Here is a 21,105-nt window from a genome sequence, read left to right as displayed (position 1 = left end):
CATCAACCAGAGCAGTTTTAGGATATCCTATAGTAACATTTTTCTTCCAAAAAATTTCTCTTGTAACTTGGAAGACGATTATGTGTATGAACAGTTGAATTCTAGGGATGATTTTGTCATTAAGGCTGATTCTTTCCTTCACTCACCATAGGTTTATTGAGTATCTACAGCATGCCAGATAAGTATAGACAGAAATAAAGTTCACCTTAATATAGTTCTGGTGACTCCTGTACCCATGCAAATACAAAAATACTCTCACCGTAAAGCACTCAGACTCCTGAATTAAATAGTTTCTGTTCTGTTCTAAAAAGGAGGATAAAGAGTAACTTGTCCACGTTTAGGACCTTCTGAATATAACCCTATTTTACTTGAAAATAAGACTTTTTGGCCAGTCTCTCAAATAACAGACTGCATGTTTCCTATCTGGAAAGAAAGCCAGAAACTTTCTGACTGAAGCTGCATCATGAAGATGTTTAAAAATTCATCCTGATCGTTTTTTGCAAAGTCTTCTGGAGAGAGAGTTAAAGCTTTTTATCTGTTTAGTATCCTTTTACATAAACTTTCTGGTGCAAAGATTGAAAAATATTTATATTATAGTTTTTTGTCTTTATTTTTTGCATATAGGTGAAAATCACCTAATTCTTAAGCTAAGCTTTTTTGTCTTATAGACTGTTAGAAAGGAAAAACATTTTATTATGCAAAATAAATTTCTTATGTGTTTTATATGTGTAGTAATTATGCAACAGGGATATAAAAATTAAAATGGTGTGGGTAGTTAAGATCTAGGGCTACCATATACTTAGGTGTGGGCCGTAGGCAAGTTTCTCTATATGTAAAAATGATAATGGCTATTTCAGAGGATTGGTAGGAGGGTTAAATGAAATTATATAGATGTGTATATATAATGATATTTTATATGTATAAATTATATATATGAGGTGCTAAGCCTTGATAATAGCTAACTGTTGTACTCTTAGTATCATTAGTATATAAAAATGAGCTTAGATTGACAATGGAGACGTAGCATGTTGAAGCCCAGTTCTTTACCTCCTAAGTTATGTGTTCTGAGTTACTTAACTCTTCTAAGTCCCATTTTCCTCATGTGTAAATTTGGGGTAATAAATAACTTCTAAGGTTATTACAAAATTTAAATGAAATGCATCACATCATTTGATAAGGGAGAGTTGTCATCTAGTTTTTACTCATTTTCCCTGTTAAATTGAGAACTCCTAGAAGGTAGATATTTTGTCTTTAGTTGTTTGTATTTGTTTATTGATTTAGCAATAAATATTTGGGTGACTGAATGAATTGATAAGAAGGACAACAGTGTATGACTTGTACTTCAGTGCAAACAAATAATGTTATTATCCAGATAACAGAGGAATATGTGAGGCATCATGTGTGAAAAGATGGGGGAGGGGTACCTAATTCAGCACTTAACATATATGGTACTTTAAAATATCTTGGGCTTCCCTGGTGGCGCAGTGGTTGAGAGTTCGCCTGCCGATGCAGGGGACACGGGTTCGTGCCCCGGTCTGGGAAGAGCCCACATGCCGCGGAGCGGCTGGGCCCGTGAGCCATGGCCTCTGAGCCTGCGCGTCCTGAGACTGTGCTCCGCAACGGGAGAGGCCACAGCCGTGAGAGGCCCGCGTACCAAATAAATTAAAAAAAATCTGTAATCTTTATTAAAAATTTTTTTCTTGCTCAGTAATGCACTGTATTTATTTATTTTTTACCTTTTGACTTCCTTCACCCATCTGTATGTAGTTTGTAATTAAAAAATCTATAATCTTTAAAGTCAGGCTTTAAGACACTGATTTAAAAAGGCATTATAAAGAAATCTTTCATATGGTTCTGGTAATAACACTGTTACATGGCATTTACTTATGTTTCTTTCTTCCTCAATCATTTGTAAGTTTTCCAAGCAACGAATGTTCACTCCTTTTTTAAAATGTTTCTTAACACAAGGACAGATGAATAGTGGATATTTCAGAATTGTTCATGCAATGAATGAAAGAAACTATTCTCTAAAACATACCCAAACAGAAATTAAGAAAATGTTAAAAATCGATACAAGATGAAATATATTAATGAAAGAAAGTAGCTTTCCTTATATATAATATAATGAAGAAGCAAAATAAAGTACTATCAGTAAAATGAGATTAAAGGTTCAAGGATAGAAATAAAGTCTCAAGTCCTCTGTGACTGTTTTCTTTGAGCTACAAATTAACCACTAAACTTCCAAACCATGGAAACAAACATGGAAGCACGATTAGCATTCTGGCTTCATAGATGAAGCTGTCAAATAGATTTAGATCTGAAGCAAGTTTGTTTTAGGACTATCTTAAAGGAAGCATTAAATAGTAGAGCAGGTAGTAACCTTAATTACAGTATCCCTATGTTATACGATAGTGAGTTTCCTCTTCAACCTAAATCATAATGTTAAGATGTGATTCAGTAAGATCACTTTGGTGGGGTCCACAAAAATGTATTAGAGAATTGTCATGGGGCAGTCAAATTTAGAAGGTTAAGTTGTACTGATATTCTAGTATGTTTTATTGATTAAAACTTGAATAGAATTTAAAGTAAAACCATGCTAATTCTAATTTGCTTTTATGTTTGCCACAAAACAAAGGTTCACCCAAACGTAACAATAGGTGTTTTTATTGAGCAACCAACCCCTTTCCTACCTCGATTTCTGGACATATTGTTGACACTGGATTACCCAAAAGAAGCAGTTAAACTCTTTATTCATAACAAAGTAAGTATTTGAGAAATGAATATTTTATGGGAAAACTATTTTGATCTTATTTGGAACTATTTGTTATTATTTACTCATGTCTAAAAAAAATTTTTTAATTTGAGTTAAATTCAGTGGGGGATTTTTGAAGTCATTACTACTCTGCGTATTTAGGACCTAAGGATTTTAGAGTTTAGAAACTAGTATCGTACTGTTGGGATGAGACACATGAAACTGTCAATTTTTTGTAGATCAAAAATGGTTGAATATCAGCCATTTTTATATGTTCAACCTTATAATGAAGAGATGTTGTCAAAGGGCCTATAGTCCTTTGCCTTTGGGTTAGTTCTGGTACTTTCTTTTATAGAACCGATCATTAAATTGTTTGCAGCTAATGATAATACCCAACATCAGAACTTGAAATATCTTCCATATACAGTATTGTTTTGATTAATTACACAACGGCATGCTCTTCCCCTAAAGATTTTGATGCTGTCATTTCCCTCAGAAATATTCAGAACCTCCCAAATGCCTCCTTTGTATAGTCTAAATTTAAAGACATTTTTCCTCAATATTTTTCAATTTTGCTTGTCTCTTCCCTGTTAAAACAGTTGGCATTTATTATCACCTAGAAAAACTCAATAGCTGTGAAGTATGCTCTTTTCTCTCTTTCGTCCTAATACTTTTTGTTTAAGATTGTTCTTTCTTCCTGATGTACATAGCGGCTAATCATTTGCCTTTTCCAGAGACTATTTTGTATTTGCAGAAAACCACCTCAGATAAGTTTAAAGGGGTGAATGTATTGAGCATTGGCTTTGTAAAATGCATTGTAATACATGTACTTACATTAAAGTATTTTGTTTTTATGTATTGTGTCTTTTATTTATATTTTTCCTCCTTTCATAGGACCTAAAACCTCTTGATAGCAGGAGTTATCTTCTTTTATTTAAAATTAACTCTGTGCAGCTTTTGCATGATAAGTAGTTTTAACAAGCTGTGAAAAGCTTTCAAAAATACTTAGTGAGACTTGATACATAAAGAGCTCTGAAATGCTCTAATGATGGAGATAGATAACCTTATCTAAATTTTAGCACAGTTGAATCACACTAATTTGATGACTTTTCATGTTGATAATTTTCTCATCAATAAAATTTTAACTTTCCCTTCTTTTTGTAAAAAACACAACTTTTTATGTGACCATTAATTTCCTCTCTGCTTAAAATAATATTGTAATATTTATTTTATTAAAAAGATTATAACAGATTAACCTGTTAGGTTTAATAGATATTTTTTATGGATATTTTACAAAACATGTCTAAGATTCTCAGGGCACAAGCCATTTTCCCCCTCAAGTCAGAAATATTTTATAGCACTCAGGATTTAAATATTAATGCAAGGACTAGGAGTAGATGTTAAAAGAATTTTGAAGTATCTTTTTTTAAAAAAAAATGATATGTATCTATTTTAGATTCTACATGTGATATTTAGATGATATTTCAATATAATATGCTTTATATAGTTATCACTTTGCCTGTAGTGAGTGAATATGTGAATGGTGGAATTCACAAATTTTGAATGTGAAGTCATCCCTACATATGAATACTTCAGTCATCTTATTGTCCTTTTTCTCACTACTTTTCTTCTTTTTTTAAACTAATTTTCAATTTTTAAAATATGTTACAGGAAGTTTATCATGAAAAGGACATCAAGGTGTTTTTTGATAAAGCTAAACATGAAATCACTACTATGAAAATTGTAGGACCGGAAGAAAATCTAAGTCAAGCCGAAGCCAGAAACATGGGAATGTATGTTTTAGCAAATTTAAATTCAACCAGTATCTACTAAAGAAACTTAAAAAAGAAAGACAACTTTTCTTCGAAATTAGTGTCCTAAACTTGTATGTCTCAACTGTGTGTGTGCGTGTGTGTCTGTGTGTGTTTGTGCCCACACATGAGCATACCTCTGCTGTTCGAACTATATCTATGTTTGTGTGTATTTATGTCTAAAGGGCCATGAAAGTTATTTACGTTTTTCTTTTAATGGCTAAGAGTCAATATATTTATTCAAACTATTAACTGAACTTCAGATCAAGATTCAAATCCCCAGACAGATGAGTGGTGTGACTGATGTAGCAGTGATTTAAATATACATTATCTGAAGCTTTTGTGTGGCAGAAATGTGTGTTTCAGATATTCTAGTTACCTATTGATCTAAATAGTACTGTAACCACAGAAGAAATATTTTAGGTCCTTTGTTTAGCCCCTTTAATACTTCAGACAGATTACTAATAAAATTCTGGTAATAGCAAAAACGATCACTTATTCAGTGAATGTGAATTGAATATGCCCATCAGTGGGTTAAAAGTTGGTAATGAAAAGGTAAGACTCAGTGGTTTCTCAGCAGGAGATGTTCTTGTCTTGTGCTGTGGAAGCTTCAGGCCCAAAGTGATGGAAAGTGCCTATTATGGGGGTAAAGGGACAGGCAGGAAAACGGGCCTTAGAAAAACCAAACAGATGTTATTACTAATGGTTCCATAACTTCATCATTGGAGAGTACCTTGGGTCCACATTTAGAACTTATTTTCTCTATTTAAAATTTTTTTGTATGTGCTCTGTTGTATCTGGCTTTGCCTGAGCACAGTGTTTTTTAATTCACTCATGTCATTACAATTATCAGCAGCTCATTCCTTTTCATTGCTGACTAGTATTTTATCATATGAATATACTGCAAGTGGTCTGGTGATAGACATTGGGCTATGTCCAGTTTGGGGCCATTATGAATAAGGCTGCTAATGAAGATTCTTTATTAGAAGTGTGAATATGTGTGTTGTGTGTGTTTGTGTGTGTGCGTGTGTGTACATATGCTTTAGTATAGTTTGGGAAAATACCAAGGAGTGGACTAACTAGGTCATAGGGTTAGGATAGATGTATGTTTATAAAAAACAGCTAAGTAGTCCAAAATGGTTGTACATTTAAAAAAATTAATTAATTAATTAAATTTTATTTTTGGGTGTGTTGGGTCTTCGTTTCTGTGCGAGGGCTTTCTCCAGTTGCGGCAAGCGGGGGCCACTCTTCATCGCGGTGCGTGGGCCTCTCACTATCGTGGCCTCTCTTGTTGCGGAGCACAGGTTCCAGACGTGCAGGCTCAGTAGTTGTGGCTCACGGGCCCAGTTGCTCCGTGGCATGTGGGATCTTCCCAGACCAGGGCTCGAACCCGTGTCCCCTGCATTAGCAGGCAGATTCTCAACCACTGCGCCACCAGGGAAGCCCTGGTTGTACATTTTATACTTGTAACAGCAAGGTAATAGACCTCCATCTGCTCCACATGTTTGTCAACATTTGATATTGCCCATCTTTTTTATTTTAGCCACCCTACTGGGTGTGAAAAGGTATCTTACTGTGGTTAGGTATCTAAAGGTATCTAAATCTTTTGTGCATTTTTGTTTACATTGGGTTATCTTGTTAGTTGTGTATTTGTAGGAATTCTTTATATATTTTGTATACAAAATCTATCTATCTAAACTCTATCTCTGTCTCTATGTTTTGTGAATATTTGTTCCATTCTATGGCTTGATTTTTTACTTTTTAAATACTGCCTTTTAATAAGAAGAAATTTTAATTTAATAAAATTCTATTTCATCTTTTTCTTTTATGCTTTGGGGTTTATTTTCTGTTTAAGAAATCTTTCTTATTCCAGTGTCATGAAAACATTCTTTGGAATTTTTCTTTCATAAGCTTTATCATTCTAGCATTTATGTTTCAAGATGTTTCAATCTGCAATTCATCTTGAATACATTTTTGTGTTTGGAGTGAAGTAGGGGTCAAGTTTTATTCTTTGCAAATGAAATTCCAGTTGTTTCAATACTCCTTTTTAATTTAAGACTTTTCTTTTCCTACTTAATTGACTTGGCCTTGGTCAAAAATCAGATAACTGAGTATTTATGAGTGATTGTGAGCTCTCACTTCTGTTTTGTTGCTCTAAGATCAGTGCTACACTTTATTACTAGGGATTTATATTAACCTTGAAATCATGTGGTATAAATTTTTTTCCAAGATAATTTGAGCTGTTTTTAAAAAATTATTTAATTTTCATTTTTATTGAGGTATAATTGACATATAATGTTAGTTTGAGGTGTACAACACAGCTTCAATATTTGTATACATTGTGAAATAATCACCACAATAAGTCATTACCATCTGTCACTGTGCGTAGTTACAGTATTTTAAAAAAATTTCCTCTAATTTTTTTGCACAATTTTAACAAACTTTCCTGTCTGCTGTCCCGCTTGACAGTTGCTTAGAAACAAATGTGTCATAGAGTTAAACACTGACAGTAGCAGAAAGTGATAACTTGGATCAGCAGTGAGGGAGGAGAGCTCAGAAAGAGAGAGCTCCAAATGCAGAAACTGTAATACTTGGAAGCCTATCATGTATCACAAATAGTTCATTCCTTCGTGTTCCTGATGATAACACTCCAGGCTCTACCAAGAAAGCATACATCACAATCCGTGTCCTTGGATAAGAAGCAGGGCAGTGACCATCTTAGAAAGAATTCCACGCAAATCAAGTTTTAAAACTATTAACACCTAAAGAGTTATATATACACCTGTATTTCCAAGATTCAATTAAAACTGAGTTGTTGGATATACAGGATTTTACACTGTGAATGTGTGTGTGTGTGTGTGTGTGTGCAGAAAACATTTTGATTTGTGAAAAAAAGTTGTTGATAAGTACATTGGTATAAATTATGTTCCCTTTTTAGAGAGAATTAAATGCTGAATTATAAATTGCCCTTCTGACTGGATGTTTTATGCCTTGAAGTATTTAGTGGCTTGAAAATATATTTCACTTGCCCTAAAATTTTTAGTTTCATTCTACCCATGAACATCTGTGTTGATCAACTGACCATTTTGAAATTTAAGATAGTATTTATCCTTTTGGGTATAGTCTTACTATTTTGATTAGAAAAGTATTTTAGAGAAACCTTATGTTGCTTATGAGCTTTATGTTAACATTTTTCAACCAGCAAATATTTATTTTATTTAATGCATATTTTATTTCTTTTTCAATGACAGGGATTTTTGCCGTCAGGATGAAAACTGTGATTATTACTTTAGTGTGGATGCAGATGTTGTTTTGACAAATCCGAGGACTTTAAAAATTTTGATTGAACAAAACAGGTACTATATATTATGCAATGTCAGTTTATTTTTAAAATTATAATTATTTTCTGTATCTACATGGACATGCTATAATTACTTGTCTGTGTTTAGCAAGTTGAGGGAACTCACAAGAAATTATTTTCTACACCGTATAAACTTTCAATTCTAAGTAATTAGTTTTCTTTTAAAGAAGTCAAATAGAAAACAACCTGATGAAAATTTCAAAATATTCAATATTAGTTACAATCACAAGTGTGATGTTTATCAATTATATTTGACCTATTTTTCTATTTAAAGCTAGATGAAATTGTGATCTATCTAAAAATAGAATTGTCTTATTTTCCACAGATATTTTCAAAGTAGAATTTCATAAAACTTCTGACCTAGAAAGTTATTACAGAGTTGGAAGTTCTTAGAATATGAAAGAAATTTCAGAGGTACATACTATTCCACAGCCTGATCTGTAATTTTGTTTAGTACTGAACTAATTATCTCTAGGCAATACCTGTTTTCATTTAACTGAATTGAAATGGGTAAAAGGCACCATCTATACCGGCTTATAATGATATTAATCTTCATTTATAACTACTACTGCTACTACTATTAATACTCTCACTAATACCCCACCTTTAGTGAGTGCTTATTAAGTGCCAGGTATTACTCTGTGTATGTTCACATATATTAACACAATTATTTCTCTTAACAAATAGAATGGTTAGCAATGAAATGTTAGAATTACTGTTTTCATTTTGCTGAATAAAATATGTAAGAAGTCTATTATACTCCACTAATCCATCGTTTGTATAATTTGAGAATTCAGTTATTATTTCAAAAGCTAAAACCTCTCAGTATTAATCTTCTAATTCCGTACTGAAAACATTGAGGCACACAGAAGATGGATTTTGATTTTCAATGTCTCTTTCCCTAGCTCTGTCAGGCAGCTAAGATTATAAATTACAAGATTTTTTTCTATTAAATATTTGATCTTGTTAGTTATCGACATTCAATTATCATCCATTCCTTAGATTAACATAATATGTAGATTCTAATTTATGTTTTTATTTCCAATATTGTAGGTATTCTAAACAAAACAAAATGTAAATGTATCTGGTTAACATTTTATTCTAATAGGAAGCAGGAAAAATAAACTACAATCATTATTTTGCATGAAGCGTATTTACAGACTGTGTGTCATTTTTCCATAGGTAAGAGAAAGGGCACACTTGGTCTTCACAAGATTGGAGGGTTGTGAAATAGGTTTTTTTGTGGAAATAGTTGGTCTATAACCTTCCTCTTGGAGGAGTTGTGTGAGATTTTCTTCAAAATTGTGTGACACCATTACAATTTACTTCATTTAAAAAATAATTCTAACAGAACTTCAGATTTTGTTACCTCATTTGGAAAATGTTGACACATTATAAATTAGATTTCCTTAAAAGAAATCTGGCATGTTTTGAATTTGTAACATATACTTGTCTTAAAGGGGCTGCTTTCCTGGTAGGTAGTGAGACAGCATGGTATAGCAGTCACCTTTTATTTTGTTTTCTAAAATAGTCAAAAGACCAGAAAAATGTTTAGTGTTGCCAGGGCTAGCACAACCCATTTTAAAAGTTTAAAAAAAAAAAATGGAAACATACTTTAAAGTAATTCAAGGCTTAACTTTAGGAAAACTGGCCTACTTACAAATATCTCAGCCCATCTTCATACATTTTTTTATTCAGCAAATATTTATTGGATACCTTAATGCACCAGGGACTGTTACGTCTGCCTAATAACAATGAAAATATTTGATTTCATTTAGTATAATTTTCAAAATACTAAAATAACTAAATAATTAAGGTAGCTATACTTTTTGGATATAAGTATGATACTTTTAAAAGTTGTTTTTATTCTTTCATTTGCATTTTCAATTACTTTTCCTTCCTCATTAGTCTTTTTTCTTTTTTTGCGGTATGCGGGCCTCTCACTGTTGTGGCCTCTCCCGTTGCAGAGCACAGGCTCCGGACGCACAGGCTCAACGGCCATGGCTCACGGGCCCAGCCGCTCTGCGGCATGCGGGATCCTCCCGGGCCGGGGCACGAACCCATGTCCCCTGCATCGGCAGGCGGACTCTCAACCACTGCGCCACCAGGGAAGCCCTCATTAGTCTTTTTTAAAAAACATCATTGAAAGTCATCAATGTACTTATTTTTAAAGAAAGTGAGGGGAGGAAATTCCTCTCTTTTATTTTACATTTAGTTTTTTGGACTAACTACATGTGTGCTAAATGAACTTTATTGTTTTCTGTGTCATGTTAAGCCCAAAACACATAATTCTGTGGCAATTAAAAAGTAAATAATTATCTGGATTTGTTTTTCTCTCTTCTCTTTAGAAAGATCATTGCTCCTCTTGTAACTCGTCATGGAAAGCTGTGGTCCAACTTCTGGGGGGCCTTGAGTCCTGATGGATACTATGCTCGATCTGAAGATTATGTGGATATTGTTCAAGGGAATAGAGTGTAAGTTACTTGATTTGATCTTTTAATGTAAAATACTTTTATCTAAAGATATGGTCTTGTTAATATTATATTGAATTTTCAAACATTTTTTATCCCTTTATGTTAAATGGAAATTTGAAGACCTGGAGACCACTTGGAATCCTGCAATACTAGTGTAAAACTAATATTTAAAAAATTGTTCTTAAAGCTGTAAATCTTCAAAGGCACAAACTCTCAGTTGTGGGAAATACTAAAAGGCAATGTATGATTACCATGGGTAGTCATCTTATGGTTGTTAGAAGAGGAATATTCTTTAAAGTTTGGAAAGGGAATTTAGTTTAGCTAATTTCTTTAGTGGCTAGGGTGAAGGTTGTTTGATAGCTTATAAAATTTTATAAATGAGCAAACAAAAACACCAACAATCAAACCTTCCAACATTTCCTTTTGCAAGAATTTTCTGTGTAATATAGCTAATATTCTGCTTTAAAGAGAAATTGCTTTGCCAGTATGATTTCCATTTCTAGAGTTTGAAAAGAATATACTTACTACAAAGTATGTGCATGACTGATATTTATTTCAGAGACAACAATTGATGTTTTTTAAACTAAAAATTAATCACACCTGAAGTAGTTTTTTTGCTAAGGTAATATTAAGGAAGAATGTATCCTGTTTTTCATACAGATGGTGGACCAGAGTGACTGAGACATTAAGTGCTTTGCCTAATTTCTCAGATACATCAGCGCAATTAAAAAGGGTTAAAATGTAGGGAAAAAAAACCCCCACACTTCTTGTTGAACAGTTGAGTGGTAAAGAGATGTTTTGCTTGTGAAAATAATAATAGGTGTAAAAGCAGTAATAGTCAATTTGAATGATGTAAACGATAAAGGCTTCTGTTAGCTGCAGTTAAGAAGCATGATAACTGAGAAAATACTATTAAGATCATATTCTGTTGTTTCAAAGTACGTTAATTGATTCTGGAATGATCAGGATAGACCACATGCCCGATATTGTCTGTGGGTATAGCGGGAATAAGGCTTCACAGAAGTAGAAATAGAGAACTCATATTTCATTTGTTTTAAGCACTGGTGTTTTTCTGTCCAGCCTCCTGTAATTGTTGTCTAAAGTGTAAGGAAAAGAATAAAATAGAGGTTTTTGATTTAGTTAATAGAAGAACATACCTTATGTATAAAAGCTACATGAAAGAATGACATCTTGTGACGTGTGTGTGTGTGTGTGTGTGTTTTCCTTTAAAATTGAAACAGTGCACACTCTACCATACCAGTGGTTAATTTCTGAATTCAGCGGACACATTGTATATTTTTGATTGGCCATTTCCTTTGAGGCTCATCTAGTAAGACAAAATCATGTTACGTATATTGCTTTCAATTAACTACATTTCCTTGGTCAGGATCTTCCCTTTCTGTACTCTAAAAGCAAAGGTATATCCCTTCAGGTGAACCTCTATTATACTGTTTTTATGAAATGAGTCATGTTCAGAATAAGGAGACAAGTGTGGGAAAGAATAAAGGACAAAATAAAGTGTCTCCCAACACTCAGGTACTTCTAGCTCTGTTTCTTTATATCTTCCTTTTTCTACAGACAATTGAGATAGCTTAATGAATTTCAAAAGGCTATATTTTAGGAGAATTTTAGGCTGTATTCAGTGATATGCTGGTAAATGTCTAACAACTAGTTCTTTGAGTTGGAGGATGCCCTGATTTGTAGTGTTAGCCCAGTTCTGTGTTCTGAATAGTTCTACCACGGCTGATTTCAGGCTTCCAATGTGAAGTCAGAAGGAAAGCCAAATGCTCTGGGGAGCCAGTGTGAGCTGGCTGTAGTATGCCACTGGCTGGATGTGCTATTTTTTGCTATCAGGCTGCTTAATCTTAAATGTACAACAGAATATTATACTCTAGCTGTATCAACAGAATGAGGGATGACAGCCAAAATGCCAAACATATCAATCTTAAAATGAAGTTTATGTAGGGAGATAGTGATTTATCTCATAGTATGTAGTGTTTGCCAAGTAATCTCATGTATATATATATATGTACATATGTGTCAGATATCATTAAATGTGTTTGCATTTGTGTGTAACTTGATTCAATAGTTTATATCTGCAAAATTTAAAAACATAGAAGGCATTTATTTTAAAAACATAAAAATAAAACTTCATATTTGTGGTACTTTGGAACGTCTTATCTTTACTTTCAGAGGGATATGGAATGTCCCATACATGGCTAACGTGTACTTAATTAAAGGAAAGACACTCCGATCAGAGATGAATGAAAGGAACTATTTTGTTCGTGATAAATTGGATCCTGATATGGCTCTTTGCCGAAATGCTAGAGAAATGGTAGGGTATACAATAATGGCTTGCTTGAATGTCTCTATAAGATGGCTTGCTTTCCCAGTTGATGTGTCATTTGTTTTGGTGCCCTTTTTCTTTCTAATTTATAGTACTAGCCAATTTTTTTGGTTCTGTATTGAAATACTGGAAGCAATTATGGAGAATAATTTACCTGTGGAACATTTACCTATAGAAACAACTTGAAAAAAGTTAGGCTTGGTGCTTAGGTTAACTCATAAGCAACAGTAAGATTTTCAATAATAAACATAGAGATTTATTACAAATCAGCTTTGCATTTTTAAGAATTTGCCTTTACTTTCATTTGAAATTCTATAGTTAAAACCTGACCTAATTAAAGTTAACTGTATGAAGCCTGGGTGAAATGATTAGTTACACATTTAAGAAAAACACACTTTTGTCCTGAAATCAATGTCCATATTTTCTCTATCATTATTAACCCCATACTCTCAAAAAGTAGGTTCCTTACCACTAATCTGGGAGAAGGATTGAAACATGTAGTCTATTTAATCTATGTGAAAAATTAATGATACATTGCTATTCTACAAATGTACTGTCTTGATAAAACTTAAGTGATTGTAGAAAATAGTTTGTTTTTCAAAATGTGTTAATACGTCTTAAAACGTATTAACGTTAATACGTCAGAAAACCATTTATATGGTTTTCTGTTTTAAAATGGTTGGGTTATTTTATTCAAATTTATATAAGCAAATGTGATTTTGGAAAAAATCAGGAAAGTTGGCAAGTACTTTTTTTCTGGTTTAATAAGGCATGTATTGTTTGAATATATTTGTTTTTCCTATAAACTTATGTCCATTGTTACATTGAATATACTCAGTACTTGTGATTGTAATTTGTGCTCATGTTTGGCTAATTTGACTCAACAGCGCATCCTGGAATGGCCATTCTTACACCTTTTTCCTTTCTCTTAATTTTGTATCTAATGACAATTCTACTAAGGAATGAGCTTGGATTTATGTTTGACCAACAGAAAAAAAAAAGGGCTGGAGTTGTTTCTTTGTGTGTGCTGTAAGCTTTGCTTGTTCTGCATGTTGTCTGTGAAGGACATTTCAGAATGTCAGCTTTTGATCAAAGGCTGCTATTTTTATTTACCTAAGAATACCTGAGAGAGTGGGTGTGCAGGTCAACTTACCCAATCCTTCTCTTCATTTTAGACTTTACAAAGGGAAAAAGACTCCCCTACTCCGGAAACATTCCAAATGCTCAGGCCCCCAAAGGTGTTATTTTTATTTATTTTTACTTGTTTTGGTTTATTTAATTTTATTTATTTAATTAAAATACTAGATATTGTCTAGAAGTAAAGTTTAAGAGTCTTCTTTCCTTTTAGCTTGGTGTAAACAGTCGGTATTCATTGGTTCTGAATCTGTATATGTATGTGTGTGCTTTGCATGTTGGGGTACACATTGTGTGATATTCACTTCTTAGTTCTTTGGGCTGATTTAGATTTTATGGTTGACAAATGAGAAAGTTAAATCCAAATCACTTTAACTAGTTTTTCCAGTTTTTGTTTTTTTAAGGGAGAGAAGCAGTAGGAGTAAGTATAAAGTACATCCTGATTAAAATGAGATTTGGCTACTCTTCACCATTTTTTTTTTTTGTATTACTAACTAACTCTTTTACTATTAAAACAGGTACAAAAAGAAACAACCTTACCTTAATGGTGTTTGCCACGTTTATTTGGTTTGGGGCAAGGACAGGAGACTGATTTTCTTTAGCTGCCTCGTAATGCAGGAGTAATTTCTGTGTTCAGTCTCTAAATATCAGGACAATAAAAGTATGAAATAGACTGACAAAATAAAATTGACCTTTGAATTCTTATTTAAAAATGTGATATCTTCTTTGAAAGGGAAAGAAGCCGAAAGAGGTACAATTAATTGCACTTTGGTGTCTCAAAAATATTTCTGCTTTCAAACAGGAATTCTTTTTCCTTGATGTCTACATTTAGGACCAATGAGAAAGGGACAAAAACAGTTATCCTTCTTTTTTTCAGTTGAGTGTCAGTGCTATCAATTAGTTTTGTGTGGTGTCTGAATTCATAATTAATGAAAAGTTTATTTTTTATTTTAAATCATGCATGTTTTATATGAAAAATAAAAATGCATGTTCCTGAATGAGATATAAAAGTTGAAATTAATATCTTCTGTATATTTTTCCTGTGGTTAAATTTATGTTCTTGTACTTTCCTCCAAGATGATTAATACTATTATTTTTTGGCATATAGGGTGTGTTTATGTACATTTCTAATAGACATGAATTTGGAAGACTATTATCAACTGCTAATTATAATATTTCCCATTATAACAATGACCTCTGGCAGATTTTTGAAAATCCTGTGGTATGTATTTCATGCTCAGCTTCATTTATTACTTATTTTCCTATAACTCTAAATGGATGTAAATCAGTTAGGTTAATAATATGAAAATATGGTAAGAGGCTTTAAAAAGGTATCTTTAATTATATTTTTTAAGGCATAATTATATTTCTTGACTAAGAACTTTCTTTTTAAAGACATGAGGTTTAGGGAAGGGAATTATCAGTTTCTTTGATTTCTCCCAATATCTCTGTTTATATATTCAAAAACTCCAACAAATTTTTAATCACAATTTCAGAGGAAAATGTTTAAAAGTAGCTCACGTATGACAATATTACATTTTGACTTTCAGGAAAAGAATTCAAAAAGTTAGTTTGTGAAAATGGATTTTATCATTTTGTTTGTTTTTTATAACAATTTTGTGAATGTACACCAAAGATAGCTAGAGAAAATTGCAGAGTAAGTGGATTCAGCATATAAAGTCTTAAGTTGAGGAAATGATTTCCTTTTGAAGTCCAAAATTATTTATTTTCTGAAAGATTTGAATCATGTAGACATTAATTCCTTTTTTGTTTTACTGGGTTGGTTTTCTTTAGTCAAGTTGGCACAATTATTCAAGGGAAAATACTCTCTCTAATCTCTGTAATACTACTATTTATGGTTTTCTCCTTCCCAATAGTGAAAGTTTTAAATTACAAAGACTCAATCCACCTGATGAGAATTGTCTTTTATTTTGTAGTAGTTGACTTTTGGGAATAGTAAATTTAATGGTCTCTGGAACTCTGTTGAAGGAAAAAGAATATCTTTTGACTTTTTTGGGGTATTTAAAAAATACTTTTGTTTCATTTTAGCTGCGTATCTCCATCTTTCACAGGAGTAGAACTGAAAAGAGGCATTTTTTAAATGGTGAGGGTGGAATTACATATTTTACTTTGGCACTGAATCTCTTGGTATTTTGAGACAGAATTATTTGATTTCTTGGGTAATAATTAGTTTCCTGAAAAAAATTTCCCAAGTTATATCCTGTAGATATTTGTGTGAGAATTCAAATCTTTAGAGAGTATGCAATGAATATATCAGAAATAATAGGAACTGCTTTTCTTTCCATACTTTGTTTTTGGTAAATTAGCCTGACTGACATGCCTCATGAGGGGTATCCCATAGCAAAATATTTAATGATTATCCCATTATCAGAACTTCTAAGAAATTAGTAAAGTCAGTTTGTTCTATGACATTTGAAAAGCAGTCTAAAATGAAAAATTAATATTAATGCTTTAATGTAAAATCTTAGGAGCTTATTTCTTTAACTTCAAAAAATCTATAATGATGCCAGGAAACGATACTTAAAAATATTTAAAGGTTCTGAAATGTTATGTATGATTATTTACTGCTAATTTTCCCCCATGTTTTGGAATCAGAGAACCAATTAATATTAAAGGGAATAATGAGATAATACAGTAATTTCATCCTTATAATGATATACTATGTATAAAGTAAATTTGTTAAAGAATTTGAAGATAACTTTTATTCTTCCATATCAAAAATTTCTGAGTTACACATAAGCGGAGATATGCAAAACTAAGAATGGCAAATAAATTATCAGAGCCCTTCTGAATTGTGGCCTCAAAAGATATATTTCAGACAAATATTTTTGAAACATATTTTGATTGGAATTATTTTGAGCCTGTATCTCAATTCTTTCCTGTTTGCTCACTTAATTTGTACTTTGCAAAGAGAAAATTAAGAATTTTGTTAAATGGTCTAAATATATTTAAGAAAAGATCATTTTGGATATTGACTCATATTTTAATATATACCCTTTAAATATTGGGCTTTTAAATAAAACACTTGACCCAGGAAAAGGATTCCTTAGCTGATATTGACAAAAATTGATGTATCTTAGTGTGGGGCTTACGTGTCAGTGATTGGACTAAGAGAAGATTCAGGTTCATGAATTAGTATGAAGAGGAGCTATTTTTCAATATACGGTCTTATACCTTAATTTCAGTAACTAAAAGATATGAAATAGTAACCCCATGATCATTCTTTGATACACATCTAAAACTGAAGGCAGAAATTTTAAATACATTTTAAAAAATCAAAATTATTTTAGAGTAATTCACTATAAAATTATAAGTAAGGCCAAGTTGATTAATATTTTTACGAATTTTAGTAATTTTTACTAAAATTTTACGAATATTTGTTGGTAGGATTATGTTCCTTATCTTTCACTTTTAAAACACACACATTTACCTACACCTATTTATATGCATAGAATATAGTATACAAATATAGTGACTATAAGATTACTCAAATTTTAAAATCCTGAGTTATAAAAGTCCGTAAATAAAAATTTTGCATTTCATAAAATGACGTGAACATACACAGAATCAGGCAAAGTTTAAAAAACATAAACTGTGGTTTCTGAAAATTCCTACTTTGTCCACTACATGTAGTCATTTATAAATTGCTTGAGCAATTTCTAAAGTGCATGTACTTTATATTTTCTATTAAAGTATTTATGAAAAGGTTTTTGCTTTAATCTGTGCAATTGATTTTTTTGTAGGACTGGAAGGAAAAGTATATAAACCGAGATTATTCGAAGATTTTCACTGAAAATATAGTTGAACAGGTTTGTATTAATAATTACTATGATATGTAGAGCATTTTTGCTGTATTTTCCAGCAGGGAATATTATTAATGCAATACTGCTTTAGCAGCAGATGTTGTGAAAGTGGAGAAACTTTATCCTTTAGGTAAAATTCATATGACATAATTACCAGTTTTACAGCCTTAAGGGTCATGCAGTTGTAAACATGTAGAAAAATGAGAATTAACAATAATTTTAAGATCATGCCATTGTTTTAGCATACTCCCAAATGTTATAGCTATCTCAAAAATAAGGAATTCTTGGCAGATCTCTGGTGTAGGCCTCTTTCAATGAAAGTTTATCTTTGAAAGAAATTGAGCTCCAAGCGTCTCTTCTCAGAGAGGTCTTTTAAAAAACGAACTCTGTTTGAGGTTAGTGTTCCAAACTATTGCTAATACCTTATTTCAGAGAATGTAACGTGTCTAAAATGTCTTTAATTCTGAGATGCTCTGTTATTTTGTGTACCATGAGAAAGGAAAAAAATACTGCCAATTAAACTATGACGCAATGTTTTCTAGTCACTTAGAATTTTTAATTTTACGCATATTGAAAGAGCTATTTTAGACTTATTAAGGCATATATGTTATAGAGCACTGTATACATAATAGCATTTCATTTCAATGAGTGGTAGTATAAATCATTTAAAAAGATGTTTCAAAAGGCAAGTCAACAAGTGCCGTGCCAACTAAATGTGCCAACTAAAGTGAGGACAGAATGAATGCCTGACCAAGTGTACATGCCCTGTGGCGTTAACAACATCACTATGGCTGCCTGGCCAACTGTGTCTCTAAGACACGTCTTGATTGCACAGATGTTAAAATGCAAACAAAATAAGTAAATAAATGAAAATAAAAGTCTTAGAAATTGTTTAAAAAAAAACCAAAACCCAAACTAGTATTGTTTGTAACAGTACTGTCAGTAATGTTGGGCAAACTTCTTAAAAAGACATCTAAGTGAGATAAATATTGAATATTCTGTACTTTTGAAATGCCATTTCTTAGTAAAAAGACACAAAATGTGATTCTCTTAATGGTGATATCATGTTTTATATATAGCCTTGTCCAGATGTTTTTTGGTTTCCTATATTTTCTGAAAAAGCCTGCGATGAATTGGTGGAAGAAATGGAGCATTATGGCCAGTGGTCTGGGGGAAAACATCATGTAAGTTGTCATTTCACACAAAGAACTAAAATGTGTATGTGGGGCAAGGAGGAGTGTAGATATTTAGAGAAGGTAGAGGAGGTTTGTCCTTTTTGTCTTACATCTCTGAGTCTTAGACCTAAATGAAGGGGCTACCCAAGGCTGTCAAGAGAACTCTTGTTTTTAGCCTAATTCTGGTACTAATTGTTTAACATTTAATCTATCCGGGCCTCAGTTTCATCTCCAGTTACACTGGATAGGCCTTAAGGGTCAGTGTCTCCTGGCTGGGGATGGTAAGGTAATGCCTATTGTGTGACACTGCTCTTCTCCAAGGTCACTTTTTATTCTCTGCATTTTTGCAGTGAGCTGTAGTGAAAATACCAAGACAAAGTTTCTCTGGTTGACTGCCAAAGCTATTTTTTTGTGTGTAGACATAGGAAGGAGGAATCTGTTTGAATGCCTTTGGTGTAATTCGGTTTTGCATTTACATTCAGAGTCAAAGACTTGGCTGAAAGCATTACTGTAGGTGGTTCAAAGTATTTCTTTTCCTCTGAGAACCCACAGATGCCAGCTCCATCACAGTACTGAGGAATTTTCGTGGAATGTTCTGGAATATCACTGCCTCTGCTCAATTATATATTCCCCAGCTAGTTAGCTGATCATGAAGACAGAAGTTCAAAGTATGAGGAAGAGCTTGAAGTCAGCAGGTTGTAGGATAATGAAAAGCAATCATGGAAGGACTTTGGGTGCCACAAAATAAAAGTGAGGAACTTGGCAGGGAAAGTTTATTTTCAGTGACAGGTAATCCAAGTGGCAGACAGACAGAATCTATGCCCATCACCAGCTAAGACTGCCTGAAGGGTCACTGTAAAAACACTCATTTTTTAGGGGACACGGGAAGGCTTTGGCAATCAATTTTATTTACTTTCTCATCAGACCTCACATACCTATTAAATAAGTAGGAAAGCAGTCTTACTCTGTAATACTTTGCTTCATCATTGATACATTTGCAAAGCCATGTTATCTAAGTTATTTTGATAGTTTCGCAATTAAAGCAGATGGTACAGCGTAATTGAACTGTTATTTTTATTGTCTGTTATGATCTTGTGGTTGAAAAAATTCCAAGATAATGTAAGTGTGAATTGCACACAGACCACAGTTTATGATGTCATGAATACTCTTTTTAGGATAGCCGTATATCTGGTGGTTATGAAAATGTCCCAACTGATGATATCCACATGAAGCAAATTGGTCTGGAGAATGTATGGCTTCATTTTATCCGGGAATTTATTGCGCCTGTTACGCTGAAGGTCTTTGCAGGCTATTATACTAAGGTAATTATCCTCCCATTCCTGCTGCCTACCTCCTACCAGTTTTTACACAAATGTGCTATTTTATATTGTTATTGATAAGCAAATCCATTGATTTACTTTGCTCTTTTAGGGGTTTGCACTATTGAATTTCGTAGTAAAATACTCCCCTGAAAGACAACGCTCTCTTCGCCCTCATCATGACGCTTCTACATTTACCATCAACATTGCACTCAATAATGTGGGAGAAGATTTTCAGGTAATTATGGCTTTTTTTTTTTTACATTTTTCAAAAGAAATATGTCATTATGAAAGGGCTTTGCCTTATTTTTTTTTAGATTCTGCTTAGATATCATCATTTGAATTTTATCACTCATGAAAAATGAAACAACAAGTTGATACATTTATTGGTCTATCTTTTTTAGGGAGGTGGATGCAAATTTCTAAGGTACAATTGCTCTATTGAGTCACCAAGAAAAGGCTGGAGTTTCATGCATCCAGGGAGACTCACGCATTTGCATGAAGGACTTCCTGTTAAAAATGGAACGAGATACATCGCTGTGTCATTTATAGATCCCTAAGTTATTTACTTTTCATTGAATTCAGTTTTCTTTTGGAATGGATGCCTGGCATGAACATGTCTTTGAAGTTGTGCTTGAGACGATGAGAAGAATATTTAAATAACTTCCACAGAACAACTTCACTTTGGGCCAAACATTTGAAAAACTTTTTATAAAAAATTGATATTTCTTAATATCTGCTCTGAGCCTTAAAACACAGATTGAAGAAGAAAAAGGAAAAAAAATGTAAAAGCAAATATTTATTTCTATGCTTTATTGTCTCTGAGAATAATAACAATTTTCTGAAATTGTGTTTCAGTTGATAAAGTATTCAGGTACAGATGAACAAGTGACAAATGAGACTAATAA

The 21,105-nt window shown here is 32.7% G+C and overlaps 1 protein-coding gene across 2 annotated transcripts in view; it reads left to right on the top strand.

Annotated features, from left to right (window-relative positions):
- The window catches only part of PLOD2 (procollagen-lysine,2-oxoglutarate 5-dioxygenase 2), a 105,524-nt gene extending 84,767 nt beyond the window's left edge, over positions 1-20,757 (top strand). Inside the window, exons 9-20 of one of the 2 annotated variants that reach the window (XM_065876003.1) lie at positions 2,636-2,761; positions 4,424-4,545; positions 7,815-7,919; positions 10,273-10,398; positions 12,592-12,733; positions 13,921-13,983; positions 14,988-15,101; positions 17,644-17,709; positions 18,783-18,887; positions 20,054-20,200; positions 20,310-20,435; positions 20,602-20,757. In XM_065876003.1, the coding sequence (XP_065732075.1) occupies positions 2,636-2,761; positions 4,424-4,545; positions 7,815-7,919; positions 10,273-10,398; positions 12,592-12,733; positions 13,921-13,983; positions 14,988-15,101; positions 17,644-17,709; positions 18,783-18,887; positions 20,054-20,200; positions 20,310-20,435; positions 20,602-20,757 (1,398 nt within the window). The remainder of the gene's footprint in view (positions 1-2,635; positions 2,762-4,423; positions 4,546-7,814; positions 7,920-10,272; positions 10,399-12,591; positions 12,734-13,920; positions 13,984-14,987; positions 15,102-17,643; positions 17,710-18,782; positions 18,888-20,053; positions 20,201-20,309; positions 20,436-20,601) is intronic. The other variant, XM_065876004.1, reaches the window with a different exon arrangement.
- The last annotated feature ends 348 nt before the right edge of the window (positions 20,758-21,105 follow it).

This window comes from Phocoena phocoena, chromosome 4, assembly GCF_963924675.1.
Source record: "Phocoena phocoena chromosome 4, mPhoPho1.1, whole genome shotgun sequence".
Taxonomy (NCBI): domain Eukaryota; kingdom Metazoa; phylum Chordata; class Mammalia; order Artiodactyla; family Phocoenidae; genus Phocoena; species Phocoena phocoena.
This window is presented reverse-complemented; position numbering and strand designations above follow the sequence as displayed.